The 19,205-nt window shown below is 39.3% G+C and overlaps 1 protein-coding gene across 1 annotated transcript in view; it reads right to left on the bottom strand.

Moving 5' to 3' along the window:
• Asxl2 (ASXL transcriptional regulator 2) overlaps positions 1–19,205 on the bottom strand; it is an 87,652-nt gene that overhangs the window by 12,271 nt on the left and 56,176 nt on the right. The window contains exons 6-8 of the mRNA XM_059248427.1: positions 12,476–12,629; positions 6,689–6,832; positions 2,753–2,916 (exon numbers count right to left, since the gene is read on the bottom strand). Coding sequence (XP_059104410.1) covers positions 2,753–2,916; positions 6,689–6,832; positions 12,476–12,629 — 462 coding nt within the window. The remainder of the gene's footprint in view (positions 1–2,752; positions 2,917–6,688; positions 6,833–12,475; positions 12,630–19,205) is intronic.

Genomic DNA, 19,205 nt, shown 5'->3' with positions numbered 1-19,205 from the left:
TTTGAAGACAGGGTTTCTCTGTGTAACAGTCAAGATGTCCCCGAACTCATTAAAGATCCATCTGCAGCTGACTCCTGAGTGCTGGGATTAAAGGCATGCACCACCACACCCAGCTGTGATTTTATTTCTAAGGACTGCATTCCTAGATCAAAATAGGATTAGTATGTAAGCAGATATTGTTATACTACTTTCTAAAGGCTAAAGTTACAAACAATAGAAGAACATATAATATGCTTTTTTTTTTTGCAAACATGCATCAACATGTAATTTAATTTTTAACAACCTCATAGGTTTGAAATGGTAGATGATTTCCTGACTCCTGTGTTGTTTGTTGTTACTGCATCGTTATTAAACATGGATGTCTGTGGTGGTCTTGTGAAGAGTCAGTTCCCATCATTTTCTTAGTTTTCTATTAGGCTGTTTATTGTTGTCAAACTGTGAGACATGTTCACATATAATACATTGTCACCAATGCTGTATTCCCCCCGTATGTCTACTGAGCTCATTTCTGATGCTTTGCCACAAGGCTTAAATTCTTGTTCTTATGGGCTAGATGTATCTCCAGGATACACTATGGGACAAACATTTGTGTGTGTGTTCACCCAGTGTTTGCCAATGCATCTGTGTGGCATTCAGAAGACAATTTGTAGGAATTAGTTCTCTCCTTTCACCACGCTCAGTCCTGGAGTTGAACTCAGGTTGTCAGGCTTGACTACAAATCCTTTTACCCACTAAACCACAGGCAATGGGAAAATTTTTAAATGGAAAAAAAATTTTAAATTAATACTTCCAAACTCTGAATTTTCTATCTTGTTTTTTAAGTAACATTTAACTCTTATTTAAAATACTATGGAAAAAAGTGCCACTCAAAGCATGTACAAAAATACTTTGTTTAAGCCTGGCGGCGCACAACTTTAATCTCAGCACTTGGGAGGCAGAGGCAGGCAGATCTCTGAGTTCAAGCCAGCCTGGTCTACAGAATTAGTTCCAAGAGAGGCTCCAAAGCTACACAGAGAAACTCGGTCTTGAAAATAAAGAAAGAACAAAAAGCAAAAAATAACTTTGTTTACAATTATTTTCAACATCAACATTATCCACATAGAACACATATGGTAACTTAAGCTGCAAGTTCACTTAATTAAAACTGTGTCTTCTCAATATCACTCACATTGCTCATCACATATCCATAGCTCAAAGACTGGCCAACTAGCTTCCTATGGAAAAAACACACAAACAAACAAGAATCCCTGTAGGATTGCCATCTGTGGGAATTTGAACTAGAAAACTATTATTAAAACTACACATGGCAGGAGACAGACAGAGATGGCTAGTGGTTAAGAGCACTTTTTGCTCTTGCAGAAGACACAGGTTTGGTTCCCAGCACTTACATGGCATCATAATTATAACCATCATAATTATAGTTCCAGGGGATCTAGGGTCCTCCTCTGGCCACCTCAGGCATCCGGCACACATGCACTGCACATACACATTAAATGCATGCAAAACTCTCATACAAATAAAATTTAAAAAAACATCTTTAACACCACCACCATACAACAGTAACAAACTACTTGTGGCAATCTTCTATCAGAAGGCAGAAAGGATTATCAGTGCTTCTGAGAAAACAGCATCAGACTTCCACAAATAGGCTATTAGTTATGCTTCGTGTATTTTTCCTAGCCTATCACCCTACTGACACTTCTACTTGAGGGACTGAGGGATGGAACAACACATACACAAGAGAGCAGCCCTGAAGTCAAGCAGGTCCTTTAAAAATCATGCTAAACTTCAACCTCCTCATTTCTTCTATCAAGAATTAAGTGTATGAGTACCCTCTAAGGTAACTTTTTTCTTCTTGGAAGAGATAGGGCAGAGAATACAGTCACTAGGAAGAGTTCTCCTTCAGTCTCTATTGCTGGGAGAATACCAAATTATCTGAATTCCCCCAGAGAACTCATCACACACACTGATGACAGCACTCAGACGCTGGGAGCAAAGCAAACTTCAGAGAAAACAGCCTTCGAGCACACCTTTAACCCAGCACTCGGGAGGTAGAGGATCTCTGTGAGCTCAAGGCCAGCTTGATCTACAGAGCAAGTTCCAGGACAGCCAGGGCTATACAGAGAAACCCTGTCTCAAAGCAAATAAATAAATAAAAATATCAAAACAAGAAAGACTTCATTTTGTCTTTGTAGTCAAAATTATATTAGCTATAATGATTTGTGTAGCTTACCTTTTGAATCTCTCCCTATAAACGAGGAAAGGTAGTCTGTTCTTACATACTAGGGAAAATGCCTTCCTTTCCTATTGTGTTTTGTTTGTTTGTTTTGGTTTTTCTTTTGTTGACTGGTGGTACCTTATCTGGTATGTCTGTTCATAGCTTTCCATGGAAAGTCACACAGCACCACCATTAATACCACACTTTTATAGGAATAAGAAGATACTTTAAGAATCTTAAGAACTAGACATGTAACTCAGCTGAGTGTTTGCCTAGCATACACGAAGCCCTGGATTTTATCTCTAGCAACACTGTTACACGTATACTTGACATGGTGACATGGTGTATCTGTAACCCCACCTTCAGGAAGTAAACAGAGGAGTTAAGACATCATCAGCTACATAGTAAGTTTATGTCCTGCCTATAATACATGAGATGCTATCTTAAGAACAACAAAACCTTAGGGAGTTTTAAAGGTGATGACTGTCGGAGCCTCATTTAGTCAGAAAATCGCTTATGCCTGCCATCACGCACCTGCCGATCCACCTCTGGAAGCAGTAAAAGCAGGCGCTGCTGGCAATCTCCAGGAAGAACTGAAAAGGTGTGCTTGTTAATCAGTGCTCGAAGATTAGTATTAACCAGAATGGAGTCGGGTGTCTCAACATCAATGTCAGCACACTTAGTCCTTTTCATCTGTCCTACAAAATGAAGACGACAGTTATTCATCACCTGGCTCTCCTTCCACAGTTTTGGTCCCAACCATAGCTTGCCATGCAGTACCTAAAGTAACAAAGAAAGAACAACCAAAAATTAAACACTACACCCCGAAGAGGTGAGAGTTAAAGATCTTAGAAATGTCTTCTCAGGCAAAGAAAATAAATTCTGATCATTTATAGAGAATTTAAAAAAAAACCACAATCTACAAAATAGATCTCTAAAAGTAAACTGTTCATCATTCCCTTTCTCAATAATTGATAAAGTAAATCAGGAAGATCTTACTTCACTTTTGTGGATGGGATCTTACTATACACCAGGACATGCCTGGAATATAATTCAGGCTGAATGTAATGTTGCATGTAACTGGTCAACAATTACATTAAACAAGAAACCATCTCATACAAAATAGCTTTAACTATTTGAAAGGCAGAGCACAGTGGCCCCTATCTACAATCCCATCATTTGGAATGCTGAGGGAGCAGGATCACAAGCTCCAAGCTAGCTGAAGACACATGTGAAGACCTTCTCTTAACAAACAATGTGTTGATTTGAGACAGACTGTCCCAACTAGACAAATCCCCATACAGAACAGATTTTAGTGTATCTTGCACAATTAACCAAACATATCAAAACCAGACATTTAAAAAGGTTGCACTGCTTCATGGTGGTGGTACATATCTTTAATCCCAGAACTCAGGAGGCAGTGGCAGGCAGATCTCTGTGAGTTCGAGGACAGCCTGGTCTATAAAGTGAGTTCCAGGACAGCTAGTGCTACACTGAGAAACTCTGTCTCGAAAAACACCTGGGAGCTGGAGTGGTGTGAGAACTGTGAGATGAGTTGGGAACCAAACTGTGAAATGGAAGTACAGGCTCTTGAACCTTCACTCCAGTCACAGGATTCATTCATTATTTTAGATTAATAACCTTGATTCAACAAACTCGGAATTCACTGAACGAGTAGGACTTGAATATTGTTAAGCCTAAAAGAGCACTTCTCTGTATGTTTCAAGTATAAATGCCAATAATAAAATAATTACCACAGTAACGGCAGTGGCAAACTTATTAAGAGTTACTAGGTACCAGGCACTTTTCTGAGCATTTATTTATATTAACTTGCTGACTTTTCACACAGCTCCATGAAACAAGTAATGGTTACTATTATCACTGATTCATTTTGAGACGACATCTGACTACTTTACCTAGGCTGGCTTCAAACTTCTGCACAGCTGTGATCACAGGCACATACTGCTGTGCACAGAGAGCTGGGTAATTATTATCCACTGCACAGATAAAGAAACATACCCAATCCCAGCACTCAGGCACATCTCCATGGGTTCACGGCTAGCCTGGACTACAGATCAAATTCCAGGATGGCCAGGGTGGTACAGAGAAACCCTGTCTCAAAAAACCAAAGTAAGAAAAAGAGAGAGAGAGAGAGAGAGAGAGAGAGAGAGAGAGAGAGAGGGAGGGAGGGAGGGAGGGAGGGAGGGAGGGAGGGAGGGAGGGAGGAAGGAAGGAAGGAAGGAAGGAAGGAAGGAAGGAAGGAGCGAAGAGAGAAAGAGAGGTGCTCAAATTACACCATTAAGTTACAATGTAACAAACTGAAGTCAGAAACCGGCTTTAGTCTGTTGCTGATCACTACACCACACAGGTACAGGTATCACATGTGGCCTATGACCCTTGGCCAAAATATACTTCAGCTGAAAGTTCCTAACAAAAAACCCTATAAATATGGAAAAAGAATAACTGCAAAATACTTTCTCAAAGAAATAAATTACAGTAAAACAAAACTAAAAACATCTTTTCAAACCAAACAATAGTAAATAGCACCCAAGAGGTAAAGCTCATCAAAGAGGAGAGGGAGGGCTGGAGAAAAGACACTTTGAAGGATGTCAGTGTGTGTGTAACACAGTGGAACATTTCTACCTTAGCTGCCAGGGCATAGGATTAGAGTCCAGATAAAACAGTTTCAAAAGATCCGGGAACCTGTAATGTGCCTGCACAGTTATCTTCTGAGCTTTCCTATTTCTTTAGCTACTGATCAGCTGATCTTCTGGGACACGGCAGCAGGACGGAGTGGTGGTTGACATGTGCTCTACTAAGTGTTCTGTTCTGGAAGCCAAGCAGGAGAAGCACAATTCGGTCTTTGACTTTGACGGAATTCCCCGAATTTCCGAATAGTGCCTATGAGGACATGAATGTGAAACTGCCGTGGCAGGAGCTTGTCAGGGACAGGACCAGCCTGTTGCTACTGTGGCAGGCAAGACCCAGCACAACTGCTGTGCATTTCCTGCTTGCTCCCTCTGGACTGTGACCCCAACTAAACCTCAGCTTCCTCTAGTAGCTCCTGTCACGTCCTTTGTTCCGGGAACAAACAAACAAACAAACAAACAAACAACACAGGGCTTCATCCCTGGCCTGCAGCTCTATGTGATGGTCCTCAAGCTGCTGGAGTTTCACTCAATTTCACCATCTATTTAACTCTTCTACTTACAGTAAAGCATCCAAACGCTTCTCCTTCATTTCAAACAACAGTCTTCTATTCAGCCCTATGCCTCACCTTTCTGGTATCTATCTTTCCAGTTCTTGTGGTTTGCAGCCACAGTTGGTTTACTATGACAATTCCTTTTCAACTTCATCCAATTTTTATCTTTCAACCTTTGTTGACACCTGCCCATTTGGCTGTCTGTTTTCTTCGCTCATACTGATTAAATCTTTTTTGTCCATATTCTCATTTTAGTGGGATTTCCAAGGGAGTTCAGTTTACAATATTTAATTATAAGTCCTTCTATCTTTTTATCTCTAGAGAACAAAAAAACGAGGTAGGGTCTATTGGTAAAAGAGAAATAAACCACAGAATGACCAATAACAGATCCTTCTGTGAACCAGTTTGATAAGGGATGAATACAAGATCAAAAAGACAATAAAAAATTCAAAGAAAAAAAAAAAAGAATAAAAAGGGTGGGTTTTTTTTATAGCATCACTTGTGAGACTGAAGCAGGGAGATTACAAATTGAAGGTCAGTTCCAGAATATCTTAAGACTATATTGGCCGGGCGGTGGTGGCGCATGCCTTTAATTCCAGCACTCGGGAGGCAGAGGCAGGCATATCTTTGAGAGTTCGAGGCCAGCCTGGTCTACAGAGCGAGATCCAGGAAAGGCACAAAGCTACACAGAGAAACCCTGTCTCGAAAAACCAAAAAAAAAAAAAAGACAACAGATAATGATGACTCGCTGGGGATTAAGGATGTACAGCTCACTTGTGGAGCAATTCTCTGGCACATTCAAGTCTGTGGTTATTAACGTCCACTAAGAAACAAACAGGCAAAACAAAATAAAAACTCAAAATAATTATATCAAAAACATTGTTTTAAAAATTCAAATAATGTCAGCAAAAAGTCTAGCCAGGCATAGTGGCACACACCTTTAGTCCCAGCACTTTGGGAGGCAGAGGCCAGTGGATCTCTGTGAGTTCGAGGCCAGCCTGGTTTACATAGTGAGTTCTAGGACAGCCAGAGCTATATACTGATACCCTGTTTTGTTTTGTTTTTTTTTTAAAAAAAAAAAGCCAAACGAACAAAACAAAAAAAAAAAAAAAGAAAAAAGAAAAACAAGAAAATAATAGAAATTATGTCTAGCTTTTAAAAATAAAATTCAAATTACACATTAAACTCAAGCTAGTGGCTGATGAATTTTAAGCATACTTTGGACATATCATGGCACTAAAAACTGAAGCCTTTGTAAACTAACTTACTTGTGTGGAGTCTGTCCGACCTCTGGAAAGACTTCTTCCCCAAGGCTAGAAGAGAGCTGTCCACTCTCACTGCGGAGGAGAAGGTGGAGTGTGAGCTCTGGGGACTGCTGGACTGTCCATCAGACTGCTTTCCTTCCCACGGGGCTGGGGGAAAACACGGGAAGACAGGTACACTGAGATTCGAAACCAACCATAAGGAACTACATACAGGACAGCTCTACCAACCCTGACAGCCTGCCTTATCTATCTCATGGTAAGAGAAAAGTGACTCCCTCAAGTCAGCCCCAGACTTGCATGCAGCTCCTCCCCAGACCCCAATAAATCTAATAATTAAAAGAGAGTAAAATAAAAACATCAAACCATGCCCCCTGGAAACCACAAGTCACAGTCTACAATGCGTGGAAGTAAATCTAAGTCATACAGAAGGGAGAAGAAGAGAGTGAGTAGAGGTATTGAAAGGAAGGCAAAGCCGCCAGTGAACCAGAAAGAAGACTTGTTACAGGCAGAAGGGTGAAGTTTGGTCTCCAGCAACTTAGCTACATGCTGGTGCCTCACCTCAGCCCGGAAAATTCTTCACTCTTCCCAATCCTCCTACTCCTTCCCAGCCCACAGATAGCTGCCACGAGGGAGAGATTTGTGTTGGAAGAAAAGGGATTCTTGGGAAATAGAAACGGTCATTAGAAGTCTCCCAACCGGGCTGGAGAGATGGCTCACAGGTTAAGAGCACTGGCTGCTCTTCCAGAGGTCCCGAGTTCAATTCCCAGCAATCACATGGTGGCTCACAACCATCTATAATGAGGTCTGGTGCCCTCTTCTGGTGTGCAGACATACATACAAACAGAACACTGTATACATAGATAAATAAATAAATCTTTGGAAAAAAACAAAAACAAAAACAAAACAAAAAGTCTCCCAACCAAAAAAAGCCCAGGACCAGATGGTTTCAGTGCAGAATTCCATCAGATTTTCAAAGAAGAGCTAATTCCAATACTCTTCAGATTGTTCCACACAATAGAAACAGAAGGAACATTATCAAACTCTTTTTTATGAGGCTACAGTTACCCTGATACCCAAACCAAACCAAACAAAGATGCAACAAAGAAAGAGAATTACTGACCAATCTCCCTCATGAATATTGATACAAAAATACTTAACAAGCAAACCAAATCCAAGAACACATCAAAAAAATAATCCACCATGACAAAGTAGGCTTAATCCCAAGGATGCAAGGATGGTTCAACATACAAAAATCTGTCAATGTAATACACCATATAAACAAACTGAAAGAAAAAAACTACATGATCATCTCATTAGATGCTGAAAAAGCCTTTGACAAAATCCAACACCCCTTCATGATAAAGGTTCTGGAGAGATCAGGAATATAAGGAACATACCTAATCATAATAAAGGCAATTTACAGCAAGCCAACAGCCAACATCAAATTAAATGGAGAGAAACCCAAAGCGATTCCACTAAAAACAGGAATAAGACAAGGCTGTCCACTCTCCCCATATTTATTCAATATAGTACTTGAAGTTCTAGCTAGAGCAATAAGACAACAAAAGGAGATCAAAGGGATAGAAATTGGAAAGGAAGAAGTCAAACTTTCCCTATTTGCAGATGATATGATAGTATACATAAGTGACCCCAAATATTCTACTAGGAACTCCTACAGCTGATAAACTCCTTCAGTAATGTGGCAGGATACAAGAATAAAAAAAAAAAATCAATAGCCATCCTATATACAAATGATATACAGGCTGAGAAAGAAATCAGAGAAATATCACCCCTTACAATAGCCACAAATAATATAAAATGTCTTGGGGTAACACTAACTAAGCAAGTGAAGGACCTGTATGATAAGAAATTTAAGTCTCTGAAGAAAGAAATTGAAGAAGATATGAAAAAACCAGAAAGATCTCCCATGCTCATGGATAAGTAGGACTAACATAGTAAAAATGGCAATATTACCAAAAGCAATCTACAGATTCAATGCAATCCCCATCAAAATCCCAACACAGTTCTCCACAGACAAAAAACCCAGGATAGCTAAAAGAATCCTGTGCAATAAAGCAACCTTTGGAGGCATCACCATCCCTGACTTTAAGCTCTACTATAGAGCTATAGTAATAAAAACAGCTTGGTACTAGCATAAAAACCGACATACAGACCAACGGAATCAAACTGAAGACCCTGACATTAATCTACACACATACGAACACCTGATTTTTGACAAAGAAGCCAAAACAATACAATGGAAAAACGAAAGTATCTCCTACAAATGGTGCTGGCATAACTGGATGTCAACATGTAGAAGATTACAAAGAGATCCATATCTATCACCATGCATAAAACTCAAGTCCAAGGGGATCAAAGACCTCAACATTAAATCCAGTTACACTGAACTTGATAGAAGAGAAAGTAGGAAGTACTCTTGAACGCATTGGCACAGGAGGCCACTTCCTAAATATAACACCAGTAGCACAGACACTGAGAACAACAACTAATAAATGGGACCTCTTGAAACTGAGAAGCTTTTGTAGGGCAAAAGACACGGTCAATAAGACAAAAAGACAGCCTACAGAATGGGAAAAGACCTTCACCAACCCCACATCTGACAGAGGGCTGATCTCCAAAGTATATAAAGAACTCAAGAAACTAGACATCAAAATACTGAACAATCCAATTTAAAAAAGGGCTAAAGAGCTAAACAGAATTCTCAAAAGAAGAATCTCAAATGGCTGAAAGACATTTAAGGAATTGGTCAACACCCTTAGTCATCAAGGAAATGCAAAATAAAAACAACTCTGAGATACCATCTTACACCTGTCAGAATGGCTATGATCAAAAACACGAATGACAGTCTATGTTGGAGAGGATGCAGAGCAAGGGGAACACTCCTCCACGGTTGGTAGGAGTGCAAAGCTGTACATACAGCCACTTTGGAAATCAGTATGGCTATGGCAGTTTTCTCAGAAAATTGGGAATCGATCTACCTCAAGACCCAGCTATACCACTCTTGGGCATATACCCAAGGAATGCTCAATCATATCACAAGGATACATGTTCAACTATGTTCATAGCATTATTCCTAACAGCCAGAATCTGGAAACAATCTTGATGCCTGCCAACTAAAGAATGGATTAAGAAAATGTGGTACATATACACAATGGAGTACTACTCAGCAGAGAAAAACAATGACAGCATGAAATTTGCAGGCAAATGGATAGAACTAGAAAATATCATCCTGAGTGAGGTAACCCAGACTCAGAAAGACAAACATGGTATGTACTCACTCATAAGTGGATGTAAAGCAAAGGACAATCAGACTGCAACCCACAGCTCCAGTGAGACTACCCAGCAGGGAGGACCCTACAAGGGACACATGATCGCCCAGCGAAGGAGAAATAGATGAGATCTACATGAGCAAACTGGGGGCGAGAAGGGGTAATGGAGGGCAAGGGATGGGGGACGAGAACATAGGGGAACGGGAGGGTTGAACTGGAACAGAAACCAAGTGGGAGAATAAGGAAATAGAGATCATGACAAATGAAGACATCATAGGAATATGCAGAAACAAAGTGCTAGGGAAGTTCCCAGGAATCCACAAAGATGATCCCACCTTAGACTACCGACAATACTCTAGAGGGTGCCTGAACTGGCCTACTCTGGTGATTCCATGGATGAATACACTAACTGTCATCATAGAGCCCTAATCTAGAGACTGATGAAAACAGATGCAGAGATCCACCACCGGGCACCAGGATAAGCTCCAGAAGCCCAATCGATGAAAGAGAGAAGAGATTCTATGAGCAAGGGGCATCGAGATGATAATGGGAAAATATACAGAGATGGCCAGCCAAACCAGTGGACACGCATAAACTGTGGACCGAAAGCTATAGAACCCCCATGGCACTGGATTAGGACCAAGGGACACATGAGACAGTTGTTTAGCTTGAACTCTTTAGGGGGCCCCCCAGGCAATGGGATTGGGATCTGTCCCTGGTGCATGAGCTGGTTTTATGGAGTCCAGTGCCTATGGTGGAACACTTAATGCTGCCTTGATGCAGGGATGTGGGTCTTGGTCCTGACTCAACTGAATGTACCAGGCTCTGCTAACTCCCTATGAGAGACCTTGCCTTGGAAGAGGTGAGACTGGGGGGTAGGTTGGAGGAAAAGGCTGGGGTGTGGGAAGAGGGAGGAGAGGGAGATCTGTGGTTGGTATATAAAGTGAACAGAAAACCTTTTAAATAAATAAATTAAATTTAAAAAATATCAAACCATTATTCAAGTCAAACCATTATTCCATGGTAACTACAGAAGTTATAAATGAAGAAATGTAGGCTTCTTGAATACTTTGTAAAATAAAATCCCTTACATCTCCTCTTACATTATTATCTCCAATGGCAAATATTGAAAAGAATGAAAAGATCTGTAAGACTCAGACCTTTGACTTTGATGGCAGTCCCTAGAATCAGCTTATGGCATTCAATTGAACTATATAATACAAAACAAAGTCTGCGAGGCAGAACCAGGTGGATCTCTTTGAGTTCAAGGCCAGCCTGGGCTACAGAGTGAGTTCTAGGAAAGACGCAAAAGCTACACAGAGACCCTGTCTCAAAAAAAAAAAAAAAAAAAAAAAAAAAAAAAAAAAAAAAAAAAAAAGTCTGTGGCAAAATAAAATAAAAAACAAAGAAGTAACAACAAATACACAAAGTCCATGTAAACATATCAATGAAAACTAAAGAGTATATATTTTTAGAAAGCCTCATACTTCATTTTTTGCTTTTTATTTTAAAATTTATTTTGTTTTTATGTGTACGAGCGTGTTGTCTACATGTATATTATTGCCCCAACTGTATGCCCATTGTCCACAGGTACCAGAAGATGGAATCCGGTCAGTACATGTTCTTCATGACTGAGCCATTTCTCCAGACCCATCTTCATTATTTTAAATGCCGGCATTGGGAAAGAGTTCACTTTGGGGCTGCGTAATGGCTAAGTCCAAAAAGTACTTGTGCCCTAAGTTTGCATAAGGACCTATGTTTGATCCTCAGAAACCACATAAAGAGCCAAAATAAGCATAGCACACTTGAAATGCCAGCGCCAAGAAGTGGAGACAGGAAGATTCCTGGGGTTTGCTGGTCAGCCAGTTTAGCCTAAACCACAAGTCCCAGGCCAGTGAGAGACCCTGTCCAAAATGATACAAAAAACAAGACCACCAGAAGATAGATGGTACAGGGAAATGACATGAGGCTATCCTCTGACCTCAACAAGCATGTACACACACGTACCTGCCTACATATACACACAGAGACAGAGTTCACCTTGACCTTGGAAACAACAGATTTATAAGGTTAATGAATATAGGCTTCCAAATCTCACTCCTGCACTTTTAATCAAGTATACAATAATTTTATATGAAAATATTTCCTATTTATCTTAGAATTTTTGGGGTGTTTTTTTTGTTGTTGTTGTTTTGTTTTTGAGACTGGGTTTCTCTGTGTAGCCTTGGCTATCCTAGAGCTAGTTCTGTAGACTAGGCTGGCCTTGAAGTCATAAATCTGCTTGCCTCTGCCTCTCAGTGCTGGGATTAAAGGCGTGTGCCACCACTATCCAGTCCTATCCTAAGATTTTTATCAGTTTTGTGGCAGCAGAAAGATTATGCTAGTAAAATAGCAATTTAAAAATAAACAATACAGTATAAAAATTGACAGCATCAAAAGCACAAATATGCTGTTTGTAAAAAGACTTCCACTGGGGAGAGAAGACAAGTCAACTGCCTACCAGGTTTGGCAGGGAGAGGGTCCCCAGCTGCTTTGACAGTCTTGATAGAGAGGTGTTGATTGGAGATGGACATGCTTGGCCTGCATTGCTGCTGCTGCTGCTGCTGCTGCTGCTGCTGCTGCTGCTGCTTCTTCTGCTGTTGTTGCTTCAGGGCCTATAAAGAAAAACTGGTAGTAAGAAACAAGCTGGTTTTCAGTGAGGGACATCTCTTATGGCGAGAACTACTCTGACATCTATTCAACACAAACAAAAGCCTAAATTTAACAAAACTGACACAAGCCTATAGGACCTATGGAATTTGGGTACTTTGGGAGGACAAGATTATTCCATTATATACAGCTGTAAGGAAAAAAAATCATTAGATTTTCTTCAGAACGTAAAAATCAGCAGCAAGGCAAGGGATTTACAATCTTCTAATTGAGAATTACACACTTTTATCATTTCTGAAAACAGAATTCTAAGCATTGATTCTATGGAAAAGAGCAATTATCTGTATTATTTATGCTTCACAGGTGTTACAGTTTAATAAGTATTTGTATTACCTTGAGTAAGAGTGAAGAGACTTGCCCAAATGATAAAGTCTTAGCTACTTACAGCAATGAAATAAACAGAGAGCAAAGGACACAGCAGTGTAGGTTCTAACAACAGCAGTTAGTTCCTTCTGGCCATTTTAGCTCTTTTTTATTTCTAAGAGGTTCTTAATTAACAGAGTTAACACGATATTATTTAGAGTGACCATTTAAAAAGAAAGAGGGTCTGGGAGATGGCTCAGTGGGTCAGAGGTGGATCCCTAGGACCCGTACCGTGGAAGAAGAGAAGTGACTCCCAAAAGTTGTTCTCTGACCCCCATGTGGACACATGTTGTGTGCAAAGACACGCACGCACGCACGCACGCACGCACGCACGCACGCACGAATAAAAAGGGCGGAGGAGATGATTCTTGCAGAGGATGCAGGTTCAGTTCCCAACACCAACATAGCGGCTCTGTGTGTGACACTATGCCTGTCCTACAAACAACTTTCAATAAAACAACTTTTAAATACTTTGAAATTCACATTTTTTAAAATGTTTGTGGACTCTGGGCCAGGAATGGTGGCCCACATCTTTAATCATAGTTTTCAGGAGGCGGAGGCAGAAACTCAAAATCTTTGAGTTTCAGGGCAGCCAACACGATACAATAACAGTCAATCTCAAAAGATTAAAATTATGAGTTCTAATCCTTCAGAAAAAACAAAAAATATATTTTTAAAAATTATTAATTTAAATTCAAAGCCAAATTCTTTTTTGACTATCACTTAAGTTTTAATGTGCAATCCAACTGCACTGGTCAATTTATTTTTACTTATTAAACTTCTTCATACACACTTCTACTAAATATAGCACTACTTTTGTGCATTTTGTGAACAGCACTATTATCTACATACTGTAGTAAAACTTCTCTAAGAATATGCACAGGGGCATGAGTGTAGCAGTCAGAGGCTAACTTGCTGGAGCTGGTGTTCTTCATCATGTGGGTCCAAAGGACAAAACTCAGGTCACTGGGCTTGGCAGTATCTCTATCCAGTGATTTATCTCATTGGCCCTTAGGATTTAAAAGTATTTTTTATCATGTATAGGCATTATACAACTAAGGATATTTTCATGTAAGTATGTACTGTAGATAAAGTGTATTTTACTCCATATCTTTTCTTAGCACCCTGGACAGTTTTGTGTCTGTTCACATGTTATATGTATAACCTTGGTATTATATGTCTATATACAGCCTAAGCACCAAAAAATGAGAGAAAAACTAGTAGTATTTGCTTTTCATGGACTAGATTAATCCATTTATTTATCATCCATGTTTCTGCAAATGCTTTAAGTTTGTTCTTTGTATGGCCGAAAACAAATGACATTGTATATACACTGTTTATCCAGTTGGGACACCTGGGTGGATTCCACAACTTCATTATTGGGAATGCGGCTGCAATCAACACTGGATGCAGGTGTTCCCGCCAGAGTCCTCGGGATCTATGACATTAACACCGTCAAGGTGACAGCATCTAGTCTCCTCTAGGAGACAAATGTGGGACAAGTCCGTGAGGATTTCTAGACTGGGTTCACTACTTTGAGAAGACCCTCCACAACATAGGTGAGAGCAGCTGCCTCATGTCTTTGACATCAAGGCAGACCTCTCATGACAGGCATGTAAATGAAAACCAGAACAAACTGTTCCTCCCTTAAGCTGTTTAGACAGCGCTTTTTCCCCCCTGGGGGAGAGGGTGTCACAGAACTGATACCAAGCTACTTAGCTGGGTTATAGGTTTATTTTTATTCTATGTGTATGGGTGTTTGGTCTGCATGTGTCTGTGTACTTGTGTCTGTGGAGGCCAGAGAGTGCATTAGAGCCCTCTGGAACTGGACTGACAAGCAGTGGTTAGCCAGTTTGGGTTCAGGGGATCGAATCTCAGTCCTCTGCAAGAGTAGCCAGTATTCCTAACTGCTGAATCATCGTTATAGCCTCCCAATTTAAATCTTTTGAGAAACCTCTACTGATTTCAGAAAGTCCTTGCATATGCCCTGGAATTGTTTCTCCTTGTTCTTCTAAATGTTTCAGGTTTTATATTAGGGTCTTTCCATCCATTGGGAGTTAGTATTTCCGAAAGGGATCTAATTTTGTTCTTCTACACATGGATAAGTAGTTTGCCCAGAATCATCTGTTAAGAGGTTGCCTCTTCTCCGCTGTGGATTTACACTGCATGTCCTCTATTCAGTTGCATTGATCTGTGTGTATGTCAGTGTCATGGTTTTGTTACAATGGCTCTGTAGTACAACTTGAAATCAAGTACGTAATGCTCCCAGCATTCTTATCACCTAGAATTGCTTCGGCTCTTCATATTCAGGTCTTATGTCTCCATATGAATTTTAAAATTGTTTTCTAGTTCTGTAAGAAGGCACATGAAATTTTTGTGGAGACTGTACCGAACTTATACTGAACATATATATTTATTTCATCTGGTAGCACCATCATTCACAATAGATATCTATCCATTTTCTAGCATCTTCAATTCCTTCTTTAGATGTTGAAGTCTTAATTTTCTTTCTTTTTTTTTTTTTTTTCCACGAGACAGTTTCTCCGTGTAGCTTTGGAGGCTATCCTGGAATTCACTTACAGAGATCCATCTGCCTCTGCCTCCCAGTGCTAGGATTAAAGGCAGGCACCACCAACGCCCAGCTCTTTCTTACATGTTTTAAGATGTTTACTGGTTTTAAGGTTTTTACAGATTTTACATTTTATTGCTGTTTTAAAAGAGAGTTTAAGTACTATACTAATTAAAGGTAGAGAGGGTAGACATACTTGTATCTGAGTTTAGTGGAAATATTTTGAATTTTTTCACACTTTGTATAATACTAGAATATATTTATAGTATATAACCATTATTATGTGGAGGCATTTTCCTTCCATTCAGAGCATTGTGAATTCAACACTATGGAACAAATGTCAAATTTTGTCAGAAGTCCTTTCTACATACATTGGGATGCTCAATTTCTATACTAGGGTGCATTTATGTGATGTATTAGACTTGTTAATTTGTGTATTATGAAGCAACCTTGTAGCTGATGTTTTACACAAATTTTCACGGTCACACAGTCTTATGTATAATAAGCTGGCTATAAGCCTGAGGGTGACTGAACTGCTTCTCCTACCTTCATGTCCTATGTGCGGGGATTACAGGTGTGTGCCATCGTCTTGCAGTTTTAAGTTTTACAGGATGCAATACCAGGCTTAATGTATATTAGGTAAGCACTCTGCCAAGTGAGTTACATCTACAACCCTTGCTATGTTCTTAAATACGGCCTGCGAGTATTTTATTGACAATGTTTGTATGTATGTTCACCAGGAAGACTGTCTATATAACACCCCCACCTACCCACACATCCTTCTACGTGTGCATGTATGTTTTTCTGTGTCTGTTTTTAGTATTGGAGTAATATTGATGGACTTACTCTTTCAGGCAAACTGATGTTTTTCCCTGCAGCTTTCAAGACACTTTCTTTGTTCTGTATATTTAATGTTTTGACAGTTAATGATATGGGCAGGTTCTCCTTTGTTTACTGTTCTAAATGCTGCCTGTATCTGAGTGGATATCTCTTTTCACAGATTATTTTCCATTATGATTTTCCTAGAGATACTTTTTATGCCTTTATCATGAATTTCTTCTATACACAATTCATTGATTCTCTGCTTTCAGAGAGTTACAATCATCTTGAATGCTCTACCCCTAGTTTCTTATTAACTTATCCTTGCCAGTACCTGGATGTTCCAATCACTTAACTGTATCCTTCAAGTCCTTATATTCTGCCCCCATCTTTGATATATTCTACTGGCTTTCAAAGATCAGCCAGTGCTTTTAACCCTTGAGCCATCTTTCTAGACCCTAAAACATTTTAAGATTTAATTATTTAATTTTATATGTGTATCTTAAGTATATGCTATGTGTGTGCAGGTGTCTGTAGAGGCAAAAAGGAATCAGACCCCTGGAATTGTAAGTGATCTGATGTAGGTGTTGGAAACCTAGATCTTCTGTGAGAAGAAAAAGCACTCTTAATCAATGAGCCATATCTTCAAACCCTTTATTTTTGTTTTTAGTTATAGGTAATGTATGCATTCGTGCACATGACTACAGCACCTATTAAGATCAGAAGAGAACTATGACTTCCCTGGAGCTAAAATGACAAGCAATTGTCAGCCAGTGCAGTTTCTGGGAACCAAAACTGGGTGTTCTGTGAGAGTAGTATATTTTTGGTTATTTCTTCATCTCTTAACTGCATAGCACAACCTTTTACAGCATAAGCTTCTAACCCTCTACAACTGTCCATCTTTCACAAATGTTTATACAGTCCCCGAAATGATTTATCTTAGACATATATGAGTAACAAATATATGCAATATATATAAATTATATGATAAAATTTATGTAAAAGTTAGGCCATTTGCTATTTCTTACTATTAATAAATTTTTATGCTAATATTTTTCTGTGTATCTTTCTTAACATAAGCACTAAACTGTTTAATCACATGTTCATGAAGCATGTACATTTAAAATTTAATAGGTATTATAAAATTTTCTCCAATAGAGCTATAGTGGCTGCGTATATAGCTCAGGGACAGAGTACTTGCCTAGCACGCACAAGGTCCTATATTCAATCATTTCTATTTAATGATTGTTTTTTACTATACTGCATCAGTATATTAGTAACCATTGTCACCTTACTTGTCAATTCTCAATATAATACAATCTCTTAGTTCATAGCAAATTATGAAACTAAAATTATGTTATTTAATGTTTTCCTAATTACTTGTCAGTTTGTATTTATTGATTCTTCTTGGAAGAAGCTGCTATATAACCCAGGCTGCCTTGAAATTAGAACCCTCCTGCTTCAGCCTCCTGAGTACTGGGATTATGTGACTATGCTACCAGACAAAGCATTTCAAGAAAGAAAAATAAAGAAGCCGGGCGGTGGTGGCGGCGCACGCCTTTAATCCCAGCACTCGGGAGGCAGAGCCAGGCGGATCTCTTTGAGTTCGAGGCCAGCCTGGGCTACCAAGTGAGTTCCAGGAAAGGCGCAAAGCTACACAGAGAAACCCTGTCTGGAAAAACCAAAAAAAAAAAAAAAAGAAAAAGAAAAAAAAAGAAAAAGAAAAAAAAAGAAAAAGAAAAAAAAAAGAAAGAAAAAGAAGTGGGGGGGGGAAACAGCTTGGAATACATATTGAGCCAATCCAAACAACACAGCAAGGTGTTATCTCGAAACAAAAGCAATCCAAAGCCAGCTCTTTGAAAATTCCAATAAAACAGAAAATTCAACTAGCAATTAACACTGGGAACAAATAAATGAACAAGGACAAATGAAAAACAAAACATTATATAACTTTACAGCAGTACATGCAATAAATCAGGTAAAAACATTTACTTCTTTTTTAACATACATTTATGTATTTATTATATTATGGAGTTGGGGGGGACATGTATATGGAAGTAAGAAACAATGCCAAGGAGGTAGTTTTATTTTCCATCATGTGGGTTCCAGGAATCAACTCAGGGTTTCAGATTTAGGGGTAAGTGCTTTTACCGGCTGAGCAACTTTACTGGCAAAGAAATGGACCATTTTCTAAGAAAAATCTCCAAAATTGATGCAAAAGGAGACAAATCAATTGACTAATGTAATAACAACATAGAACAGTATAATTCAAGGAAAATGATTCTTACATACTATTTATTCAACCTAGGGAGTAAAGATAATTTCTACAACTTTCTCCCCAAATCTAGAATAAAATAAACAACTACACAGTTTATGTTATGCTGTATTTCAAAACTGCACTACAATAGAAGGATACTGCAAGACAGAGTCTTGCTACTGTACAATCCATGATGGTTTCAAGCTCTTCCCTCCCGACCTCAGCCTCCAATGTAACAGGATTACAGATGTGTGCTACAAAACACAGCTGACTAGAAACTCAGTTATTATTTATTTATGGTTTTTTCAGACAGGGTCTCTCTGTGTAACAGCCCTAGCTGTCCTGGAATTCACCTTGTAGTCCAGGCTGGCCTCAAATTCACAGAGATGTGCCTGCCCCTGGAGTGTTCTTAAAGGCATGTGCCACCACAGCCGGCTTAAAAACTAAAATTAAAAAAAAAAATTTGCACAAGCTATGTAAAGAATAAACATATAGGTTCTATTCCATTCTTAC

The sequence above is a fragment of the Peromyscus eremicus genome, chromosome 22, assembly GCF_949786415.1.
Source record: "Peromyscus eremicus chromosome 22, PerEre_H2_v1, whole genome shotgun sequence".
Lineage (NCBI taxonomy): Eukaryota > Metazoa > Chordata > Mammalia > Rodentia > Cricetidae > Peromyscus > Peromyscus eremicus.
This window is presented reverse-complemented; position numbering and strand designations above follow the sequence as displayed.